General features: G+C 58.1%; 1 protein-coding gene across 4 annotated transcripts; it reads left to right on the top strand.

The window, feature by feature from the left end:
* The first annotated feature begins 1,516 nt into the window (after nucleotides 1-1,516).
* Nucleotides 1,517-11,277, top strand: XIRP1 (xin actin binding repeat containing 1). Of its 4 annotated transcripts, none has more exons than XM_025461242.3 (3): nucleotides 1,517-1,675; nucleotides 5,125-8,479; nucleotides 8,883-11,277. In XM_025461242.3, exons 2-3 carry the CDS (start codon nucleotides 5,129-5,131, stop codon nucleotides 8,889-8,891), a joined length of 3,360 nt encoding a protein of 1,119 aa, XP_025317027.1. In that variant the 5' UTR covers nucleotides 1,517-1,675; nucleotides 5,125-5,128; the 3' UTR covers nucleotides 8,892-11,277. The 4 variants fall into 4 exon arrangements, with proteins under 4 accessions (XP_025317027.1, XP_025317025.1, XP_035560753.1 ...); XM_035704860.2 differs by having other exon boundaries at nucleotides 1,518-1,675; nucleotides 5,128-8,479; XM_025461240.2 differs by having other exon boundaries at nucleotides 5,125-11,277.

The following is an 11,277-nucleotide window of genomic DNA, read 5'->3' as shown; positions in this document are numbered from 1 at the left end:
ACTAGGCACGTCTCTATGGAGCACTCAAAAGGTGGCTGGTGTGAATTTTTTTTAAAGATTTTATTCATAAAAATAATAAAAATAATAAAAAATAAATAAAGATTTTATTCATTTATTCACGAGAGACAAAGAGAGAGGCAGAAACACAGGCAAAGGGAGAAGCAGCCTCCATGCACGGGAATCTGGTGTAGGACTTGATCCCAGGACCCCAGGAGCACTACCTGAGCCAAAGGCAGACACTGAAAACACTGAGCCACCCAGATGCCCGAGAGGAACTCAGTTTCAATGAATGAATTTATTATAGTAAATATAGTCATCTGTATTGAAAAGGACAGTGGTACTGGCTAAGAACAAACCAGATGATCAGGAAAAGTCTGGGGAGCAGGCAGGCAGGTGGAAAAGCACAAGGGAAGCCAAAAGAGAGAATGGATGCAGGAGAAGGGGTCCCCAGATGCCCCTCTCTCTGGCCCCACGTTAGTGCAGCATGACTCATGCTGACTCAGTGGAAAAAGTGGGCAGTGCCTGGTATCACTGCCAGGCTGTCAGAAGAAGACCCTGTTGTGCCAGGTAACAGAATGCACCTGTATGGCCTTGGACCCAGAGCCTGGGTGAAACGCCTCCTTCATGAGCGCACTGGATGCTCCCTGATGCCCCTCACCCTTCCTGGTCAGGGTGCCAGGATCTCTGGACTCTGCTAAGCACCTTGGGTTCAGGGAAGCCAAAAAGGGGGAGGCATGACCCCCCGCAGTCGTCTGTGACTGGGATGCTGATGACTCCAGGATCAGAAATAACCCCACAGTCAGCTTGCGGCAGGCCACTCCTCCCTTCCCCTCCATTCCCAGAAGGTCTGGGCCCTGAGTCAGAGAGGAGAGTCCAAAAGTAAACAAGAACCCAGATAATCTGCCATGAAAACCACAGGACCATTCTGTGGAATTCTTTGATAAGTCGATGAAGAGCTGAGGCCTAGAAATTCAGATGTCTTTCCCGCACTCCAGTTGTACTCTGGACTACATAGACCAGTGCTATGGTACATGAACAGGAAGGACAAGAGAGGGGATGGGGGAGGAGAGCTGGGCTTACCCTTGTCCAGGCCAGGAGCAGAGGAGAGGGCCCAGGCCTGCCCTCTGGGGGCCTCCAGTCTCCTGGCACAGTGGACACACATATCGGGAATAGTCAGAGGCCAGTCCAGAGTGGTGGGTGGGGGGGTAGGATAAGGGGGTAGGGTATCCAGGTGTCAGATCTTGATTCACTCCCTCAAAATAGTCTGGGACACCTACACCCCACACCATGGCTGAGTCACTGACCCCAATCCCCAGATGAGACTTGAATGAAGCTGTCCCCACTCCTCTTCCCCTCACAGCAGAAAGGACATGTAACTGATTCCCTGGGATGGAAGGGGAACTTCCACAAGCCCTAAAAATAACTAAGCCACTTCATACTCTGAACTTAGCCTCCCGCCCCCCTGCCCCCACCTGGCCCACCCCCTCGCCAGCAAGATAAAGGCAGCTGCTAGGGCTGGCAGACGACAGAGACCCGAGCCAGGGCAGCAAGAAGGCGTCTAACGAGGCCAGCAGAGCAAGACAAACCCTGCACAAGAAGTCCAAGAGGAAAGACAGACCATTAAATCACACCTGCCACAGATAAAGAGCACCCCTCCGCCAAGTGGGACCTCCAGGTGAGTAGCCCGCCCTTTTGTCTTTCCAGGGCAGGCTGGCTCTGTGGGCTGGGATCCCCCCATGGGCAATGTGGATGCCTCTCAGGGTGGTGTGTAGCAGGATCAGCTCTGGGTGGAGGAAGGGGGTCGCAACTGGATGTAGGTGAGTAGAGGGGTCCCTGATACCAAGATCCCGTGAGTAAGTTAAAAAAGTTAAAGGAGCCTTAGCATGAGCTCCATGGGAGCTTTCAGAGTGGCTGCCACAGGCCTGAGTCCCACAGAAGAGACAGGTTCTGACCAGTCTGGCATCATTCAGAAAGGCTTTCAAGAGTAGGTGGCCTGGGATTGCCATTTTTAAAATTCAGGTACAGATCTCTTCAGGCTTCAGGGCATCCTCTCAGGGAAGCCCTAGGCAGGCCCAATCCCCAGAAGAAAGAGGGACACAGGGGACCTGAGTGGCTCAAAGGTTGAGTGTCTGCCTTGTTGTGATTCCTGGGCCCTGGGATTGAGTCCCACATTGGGCTCCCCACAGAGAGCCTGCTTCTCCCTCTGCCTGTGTCTCTGCCTCTCTCCGTATGTCTCTCATGAATAATTAAATAAAATCTTTTAAAAAAGAGAGAAAAAGAAAGAAAGAAAGAAAGAAAGAAAGAAGAAAGAAAGAAAGAAAGAAAGAAAGAAAGAAAGAAAGAAAGAAAGAAAGAAAGAAAGAAAGAAAGAAAGAAAGAGGAACACAAGAGAGGTGGGAGGGAATGGGGCTAGAGGTTAGGGTGTAGGCCCAACTTGGCATTGCTAGGACAAACCCCATGCCCAGCTGTTACAAGCGAAAGTCTTGGCATATCTGGCACTAGGAATATCTCCCCAGGGCTGGCCTGAGCCCAGCTCCCCACCTATCATGGCCGAAGGCCTGGAGTAGAAGGCAGACTTTGCCCCAGGCCACAGTCTTGCCCAGTAAGAAAGCTCTTGGGGCAAATCTGGAGCCCCAAGGTAGGAGACCAGGTCTGAGCCTTCCCAGATGTAGAGACCTGTGGAGGAGGAGAAGCAGACCTGGGGTCACCCTGAGAGGCCGGCTCAGCCCTCAGAGGCCAAGTTCTGGCACACTTCTTGGGGTTCAAGCCTGACCCTAAGTCTGGTTGTCCCAGTTCCAATTCCGCCCACACCCCATCTCTGTCCTTGCCCTTTAGAAACTGAAGCCCTAAGGAGTTTCAGGCCAGGCAGGGGCAAGGGCGGGAGGGCCAGGCGTCAGAAAACCTTTGGGTCTTGCTACTACCTTACAGAGTGCCCTGGAACAGCTCCTTTCCTGTCTCTGGGTCTTAGTTCCCCTGTCTAAACAAGGAGGGGGTTAGGTTCCTTGACCTCTGAGGGTGTATAGTTCCAACTTTCCCGGGGCTCCATGATTCTAATACTTTGTGACGATAGCAGGGATTGTGGAGATTCCTGGGGTCAGTGGGTGGGGTGGAGCTGTGGCCTACACATGCCATCTGCTCGGGCCACATGGTTGTGACAGGACAGGGAGGCATGGTTTAACTTTGTTCCTCTCAGAGCCCAGAGAGGAAAAGAACCCCCCAGAGCATGTGAGGAGACTTGGGCTACAGGTTTTAGTTTTCCCTCTTCAGGGCTCTGGTGTCTGGTGTGCAGACTGGATGGCTATCTCAGAAGGGGGGTGGCAGGGGCTCCTGGGAGCTCAGTCAGTTAAGGAGCTGACTCTTGATTTCGCTCAGGTAATGATCTCAGGGTCCTGGGATCCAGCCCCGAGTCTGGCTCTGTGCTCAGCAGGGCGTCTGCTGCAGGATTTTCTCTCTCTCCCTCTGCCCCTGCTCCTGCTCGTTCTCACACACTCTCTTTCTGATATTGATAAGTAAATCTTAAATAAAACATAGGAAGGGGGTGGCAAACAGGTCTCAATTCACCCCACTTCTGAGGTGGAAGAGGAGGAAGTTCTGCCCCCCACCTGTGCCCCGTGTCCCTAAACCTCCCCCCACCACCAGGCCCCAGCTCTGGTTGTCCTGCAGGCCAGGCACCTGATAGCAGCTCAGGAGGCAGGGGGCAGGATCAGGGAGCCCAGGACAGAGAAGGAGATGAGCTGGGTGAAGGAGCCCAGGTCCCAGTGACTGGGCCTGGGCCTCCCTGCTGAGCCCTGGGCTGCTGGGCCGAGGCCAGGACCTCAGCTATATTTAGCATGAGTGTGGAGCAGAGCAGTGGGTCAGGGGCAGCGAGAGGGGGGACATGCTTCCCATTCCTTCCTTACTGTCCTCTGGGGACTGTCAGTACACCTGTCACAAGACAGATAAGACACAGAGAGGACAGAGACCAGAGAAGGGCTTGAGGGGTGAGAGGCCATGGAGGGGTGGGGGAGCTGAGGAGAAGCAGTGCCTTGATGGAAGCTGATTGACATGAAGAGGGAGAAAGAGAAGCATAGGAGTTTGGGACTGGTCGCCTATACTGGGGAAGATTCTCCATGAGCGAGGGCAAGGCAGGCTCTGCAGTAAGGTCTCTGTCCACTGCCTTCCCTCCCTGTGGGTGTCACCCTCACACTCTGCGAGGGGTGGCTGCTGGGGAACAGAGGGGCACCACAGCCAGTAAGAAAGTTTCACACCCCCTTCCCTTGTATTTCTTGCAAGCAAGGCCCCCAGTAGGGTCTAGGAGCTAGAGCCAGCCCAGCCTGTCCCTCACCCGCCCAGATCGGATTCCTTTTACACTTCGGTTTCCTTGTCTTTAATTGTGAATGGTTGGACTAGAAGGTCCTTGAGATCTCCCTGGCTCCCACTTTCTGAATCTTGGGGTATGGCACAGAAAACTCCCATCCGGGATTCAGAATCTGGCTCTGCAGACCCGTGAGATGGCTGGCAAACAACTGCCCCTCACAGAGCCTCGGCCGCTTCTACTGGCATAGGCTGCGGCCCCTGCTAAAGCTCCCCCTGACCAGAGGGATGGAGAGGAGTTGAGAGGCAAGAGGTTAAAGGCCAGACAGGTCTCCCGGCAAAGTGGCAAGTTCGCCCTCTGGTGTTAAGAGAGGGAATTTCTCCTCCATGGGAAATCGTCACCAGTTTAGGGCCCTGCCTCTCCTGGTGCTGGAACCCCATAAGGCAGGATTCCGTCCGGGGGGTTCACTAGGAGAAACTGACTTTAGTAAACAAAGGTGAGGATGGAGCATGTCCAGCTTGCCTCTTGGAGGTTTAACCCCTGTAGGGCTAAAGGACAGAGTTGCATGTACACTGTACGCTGCTTGCTCTCTAGCAACCGGGTAATTCTGGGGATGCAGGACCCACTTTAATGGATGGCTCCATATGCCCTAAGTTCAAGACTTTTCACATACCAACCATGCAGGTGGCAGAGTGATACCCAGGTGAGGTCTGGAGAGGGAGGGAGTCTCTAAACACAGGTCACCGCAGGACCACTCTGCCCCCGGGCCCGGCCCCCTGTCATTTCTCCCAGCTACCAGCACCATCCTCATCTCTGCCCCTTCTCCTCAGAAGGATGGCCAAAGCCCAGACGCAGGCAGCCCCCATGCCGACCCTCCCGACGGCCGCTGCAGAGGACCTGCCCCTCCCACCCCCCCCAGCCCTGGACGATCTGCCGCTGCCACCGCCCAAGGAGTCCTTCTCCAAGTTCCACCAGCAGAGACAAGCCAGCGAGCTCCGCCGCCTCTACAGGCACATCCACCCTGAGCTCCGCAAGAATCTGGCCGAGGCCGTGGCTGAAGACCTGGCTGACGTCCTGGATTCCGAGGAGCCCACTGAGGGTGACGTCCAGTGTATGCGCTGGATCTTTGAGAACTGGCGGCTCGATGCCATTGGGGACCGTGAGAGGCCGCCTGCCAGGGAGCCCGTGCCCGGTGGCAATGTTCAGGCCACCTCCCGCAAGTTTGAGGAAGGCTCCTTTGCCAACAGCACAGAGCAGGAGCCAGCCGGACCTCCGCCATCCGGAGGCGACGTTCGTGCAGCCCGCCAGCTGTTTGAGACAAAGCCGCTGGATGAGCTGACTGGCCAGGCCGAGGCGCTGGAGGCGGCGGTGAAGGAGCCCGAAGCCAGCGGCGATGTCCAGGGTACCAGGATGCTCTTTGAGACGCGGCCGCTGGACCGCCTGGGCTCCCGCCCCTCCATCCAGGAGCAGAGCCCCTTGGAGCTGCGCTCGGAGATCCAGGAGCTGAAGGGCGATGTGAAGAAGACAGTGAAGCTGTTCCAAACAGAGCCACTGTGTGCCATCCAGGATGCAGAGGGTGCCATCCACGAGGTCAAGGCTGCATGCCGGGAAGAAATCCAAAGCAATGCAGTGAGGTCTGCCCGCTGGCTATTTGAGACCCAACCTCTGGATGCTATCAACAGGGACCCCAGCCAGGTGCGGGTGATCCGGGGGATCTCCCTAGAGGAGGGGGCCCGGCCCGATGTCAGTGCAACTCGCTGGATCTTTGAGACTCAGCCGTTGGATGCCATTCGGGAGATCTTGGTGGATGAGAAAGACTTCCAGCCATCCCCAGACCTTATCCCTCCTGGTCCAGATGTTCAACAGCAGCGGCATTTGTTTGAGACCCGAGCCCTAGATACTCTCAAGGGGGAAGAGGAGTCTGAAGCACAGCACCCACCCAAAGAGGAAGTAGTCCCTGGTGATGTCCGTTCTACCCTGTGGTTATTTGAGACGAAGCCCCTGGACACACCTAGAGACAAGGTCCAAGTGGGTCACCTGCAGCGAGTGGGTCCCCGGGACCATGAGGGGCTCATATCTGAGCATCTATCCAGAGATGGCTCCTCAGCAGCATCCCACTCTCAGAGTGCCGCCCAGAGGGATGGGGTGAAGGGGGACGTGAAGGCCTTCAAGAACCTTTTCGAGACCCTTCCCCTTGACAGCATCGGGCAGGGTGAGCCTTCAGCCCATAGGAGTATGAACAGAGCAGAAGGAACTGATTCTACTGGGCAGTCCCAGGACGTAGGGTCCCCAGTATATGCCATGCAGGATGGCAAAGGCCACCTCCATGCCCTGACCTCTGTCAGCAGAGAGCAGATAGTTGGAGGCGATGTGCAGGGCTACAGATGGATGTTTGAGACACAGCCTCTGGACCAACTGGGCCGAAGCCCCAGTACCGTGGATGTGGTACGGGGCATCACCCGGCAGGAAGTGGTGGCCGGAGACGTAGGCACTGCCCGGTGGCTCTTTGAGACCCAGCCACTGGAGGTGATCCACCAGCGGGAACGGCAGGGACGCCAGGAAGAAGAAGGAAAGAGTCAGGCAGGTTCCCAGCCTGAGGCACTCCCTAAAGGTGACGTGCAGACCATCCGGTGGTTGTTTGAGACATGCCCCATGAGTGAGTTGGCAGAGAAGCAGGGGCCAGAGGTCACAGAGCCCACAGCTAAGGCCAAGCCCCGGTCCTGCACCTGGATGTTTGCGCCCCAACCCCTGGAGAGGCCAGAGGGCTCCAGGGAGCAGCACCTACAGGTTAGCCAGATCCAGGCTGGGGAAAGACAGACAGACAGACATGTCTTCGAAACTGAGCCTCTGCAGGCCTCAGGCCGTCCCTGCGGAAGAGGGCCTGTGCGATACTGCAGCCGAGTAGAGATCCCTTCGGGTCAGGTATCTCGGCAGAAGGAGGTTTTCCAGGCCCTGGAGGCAGGCAAGAGGGAAGAGCAGGGGCCCAGGGTCCTCCCCGAGCCCATCTCTGTGGGCTCTGTGCACAAGTTCACCTGGCTCTTTGAGAATTGCCCTATGGGCTCCCTGGCAGCCGAAAGCATCCGAGGGGGCAACCTCCCAGAAGAGCAGCCCACAGGCCCCTCGGGCAGCAGGGTGCCCGAGAGGCAGGAGACCAGGGCTGAGGGGACCCTGCGGACCCTGCACACTCTGCCCGGCCTCTTGCACCACGGGGGCATCCTCATGGAGGTCCGAGGCCCGGGGGAGCTCTGCCTGGCCAAGTATGTGCTCCCAGGCCCGGGGGAGGGGGGGCCCCGCGTCCGGAAGGAGGAGCTGGTGTCTGGCGAGCTTCCCAGGATCGTCCGCCAAGTGCTGCGCCGGCCAGATGTGGACCAGCAGGGGCTGCTGGTTCAGGAGGACCCAGCGGGCCAGCTCCGCCTTAAGCCACTGAGGCTGCCAGCTCCAGGCGGCAGCGGGAATATTGAAGACACAGACTCTGAGTTCCAACAGCTGCTGGCCTGCGGCCTGGGGACCTCAGTAGCAAGGACTGGGCTGGTGATGCAGGAGACAGAGCAGGGCCTGGTCTCGCTGACTGCCTACTCCCTGCAACCCCAGCCGAACAGCAGGGCCCCTGAGAGGGGCAGCGTGCAGCTGCTGGCCAGCTGCATAGACAAGGGAGACCTGAGTGGCCTGCATAGTCTGAGATGGGAGCCACCAGCCGATCCAAGTCCAGTGCCAGCCAGTGAGGGGGCCCCGAAGCTGCCCCCAACTGAGAACATCATCCATGTTCCCCCCCTGGACCCCAGTATGGGGCTGGGGCATCTCAGAGGCCCGGGGGGCACCTCCCACCTCCCACAGACCATGGAAAAGCCAGTGCCTCTAGCTGGGGAGAAAAAGCAAGAAGATAGTCACACTGGGCAGAAAGGGATGGCAGCTTGGGGAAAGTCCGAAGAAACCACTACTACCCCCCTGGGGCCTGGGGCCCCGGACCTCCAGGCTGCCATGCAAGACCTGCGGATGGCCACCGCCGAGGCCCAAAGCCTGCACCAGCAAGTTCTGAATAAACACAAGCAAGGCATTAACCCTGGAGCCACCTCGGCACCCCTGGAGCCACCTCGGCCAGCACCGGCTGTGGCCACTGTGGCTGCTCAGAGCCACACTAGGCCTATGGCTGGAGGCAACCCCAGGATCCCGGCAGCCCCCAGAAAGGTCAGTGGGGAACAGAAAGCACCGCCCAGAGGGCTGCCTGGGGGGTGGGTGACTATTCAGGATGGCATCTACACTGCTCACCCTGTGAGGACCTTTGAGCCACCTGGGGGTGTCCAGCCTTCTGAAAGAGAGCCCCTCTCAGTGCAGGCTCCCAGCCCACTCCAGGAAGGCCCAGGCCGGACTCTGGGGCCTGGGCGGGAGGAGCCTGGGGGCGGCACACAGACGGCCTCAGGACCTCCAGAGAAGGCAATGGCAAGAGATGGCCCAGGAGGGCTCCAAGCTGCAGAGACCACCCTGAAGGTTGCCTCTTTAGCCCACCCCCCTCTGGCCTCTGGGCCTCTGCCTGCGGGTGCCAGTCTGCACTCCCGTAATGCCTCTGTTCCCCCTCCTCCTCTTCTCCCAGCTGCTGTGACGGGACCTGACTTCCCAGCCCAAGCCCGCCTTGATGAGGACTCTATCCGGCAGGACTCCAAGCTTCTCCCCTCCCACGGCAGCCCTGCCAGCCAGCGGACGCCTGGGGAAGCACAGACAAGGACCCCAATACTGGAGCCAAAAATGCCCCCAAGGAAGAAGCCTCCGCTGCCTCCCAAACCTGCCCACCTAAGCCAGATCTGCCCTCCTCAGAGGCTGCCCACGCCCTCAGCTCTATCTCCCAGCTCCTGCAAAGAGTCAGGGCAAGGAGAACACAAGCCAGGTGAGAGAGACGCAACCACCCTTCGGCCAGCCAACATTCCCACCACCGCAGGCCAGGGATGCGTGTCTCTGTCTGGAGGCCCCAGTGAACAGAACCAGCCCAGCCCCCAAAGCGGCCCCAGCACCATGGCTTCCAGACCTACTGAGAGCCAGGCTGCCAGATGCCATGACCAGAGCCCTAAGTCCCCCAAGTTCTCGGCTCTCAGCAGCCACCCTCCCGTACCACAGGAGGGTCCCCATCCCCCAAGAGAGAGGCCCACAGCTGGTTCCCAGCAAGGGGCCCCTGAGAACACGGAGATTCTGCAGGGAAGCCAGCAAGAGCTCCAGGGCCTGCTGAGCCAGGTGCAAGCCCTAGAGAGGGAGGCCACAAGCAGTGTGGATGTGCGGGCACTGAGGAAGCTCTTTGAAACTGTGCCCCAGCTGGGAGTGGCCCGCCCGGCTTCTGCGGCCCCCCACAAACCCAAGGCCTCTGTGGTGCAGGCCTTTGGGGAGCTGACAAAGGTCAGCACAGAGGTGGCCCTGCTGAAGCAACAGACACTAGCCAGGCTGCTGGACATTGAGGAGGCTGTGCACAAGGCGCTCAGCTCCATGTCCAGCCTCCAGCCTGAGACTAACACCAGCGGCCATTCCCAAGGACCGTCCAAGGACCACAGTGCCTGCAAGAGCAGCGACACAGATGGGAGTAAAGCCAGACCTCACTGCTCCAGCCAGGGGGTCAGAGGGCAAACTGCAGTCAAGAACCAAACCCAAGTTGCAAGCCAGACTGAGGTCCAGAGTCAGGCCAAGGTCAGAAATCACACAGAGGCCGGGGGTCAGGCAGCCTCAGTCATCCCTTCCCCCAGGAGGCCAGAGACATTGAGAGAAGACTCAAGCCTCCCTGGAGCCTTGCCTTCCAACAGAGATCCATCTTGTTCCCCAACCTTCATCTCCATTGAGTCAGCAGTAAGGAAGCTTCCAGAGGCTCCCAGCCCCAGGGGCATCTTTGAGGTCTCAGTGAAAAGCACACACCTGGCACAGGCTGGACTCCACCAGAAAGGGCTCCAGGACAATGCTGGAAAGAAGGAAGTCACCCAGTGCCCTTGGCAGCCTGAGCCTGCCCCCGCCTTAGCCAGCCCTCTGCCCACAGGGCAGCAGAAGAACGTTCTGGAGCTGCAGACTGGACTAGATGGTTCCCGGTGCTATGAAGCCACAGGAACGGTTACCCAGCAGTGTGATGGGGTGGACCAGTGCAGGAGCCCGGTCCTCCTGTCCTCTACCACGGTCACGGAGCAGGCAGAGATGACCAAGGGCCCAGGCCCCCACCTCGAGCTCCACGCTTCACCCCTGCTCCGGCAGTTCCTGCGCAGCCCAGCCAGGCTCAGCGGTGCACTGGCAGAAGCTGAGACAGTGCATGCCCCCTGTGGCTACTCCCAGCCGGGGGCCCAGTGAGCTCCTCTGCCTCCACCACAGCCTCCCACAACCTTCCACTGGCACCACAGCATCACCCTGCAGGGCCCTGGGACCGAGGTGGGCACATCCTCCTGTGCACATGAAGCAAGGACCAAGAAGAAAGGGCATCTTCCTGGACGTACAGGCAGGTTCCCTCTCCTCAGTTCCATCAGTAGGCTCAGTTGTTGCAAAAGGTGGGGAAGAAAGGTTGGGAAGAGCTCCGCCAAGTAGCATGGGCCTGGGAGTAGCACGGGTGCTGGTTGCTGCTTGGAGGATGGAATATGTACAGACACGTGTGTTCCTCACACAGGCCTGGCCCACAGGTCGACCCTAAGAAGGAGCCCCCTGAGTGATCCTCCCCTCTCAGCTTTGTTTTTTCTATTATGAGTCAAAATGTTCTCAGCCATCTGCTCCTTAATTCTTGGAGAGGACAGGGACAACTGGACCACGGGATCAGTCTCTCTGTTCAAGGTTGGTCCGACGGCTCTAGAAGCCCCTTCATCACTAACTCCATCGTTCAGCGGGTCATCCTGGCAGCCCAAAGGTCACACAGAAAACCTCGGCAATCAGCAAATGTCCCTAAAGCCAAAGATGCTGCCTCTCCACCCATACTGCCCTACACTCTGCACCCCAAATGGAAAGGATACAGTCTGAATAAACACAAGTTTTAGTCTGTC

Source organism: Canis lupus, chromosome 23, assembly GCF_003254725.2.
Source record: "Canis lupus dingo isolate Sandy chromosome 23, ASM325472v2, whole genome shotgun sequence".
Classification (NCBI taxonomy): domain Eukaryota; kingdom Metazoa; phylum Chordata; class Mammalia; order Carnivora; family Canidae; genus Canis; species Canis lupus.
This window is presented reverse-complemented; position numbering and strand designations above follow the sequence as displayed.

Coding starts and splice junctions, on each gene's coding strand:
- XIRP1 (XM_025461240.2), top strand. CDS start 5,129: ATGGCCAAAGCCCAGACGCAGGCAGCCCCCATGCCGACCCTCCCGACG.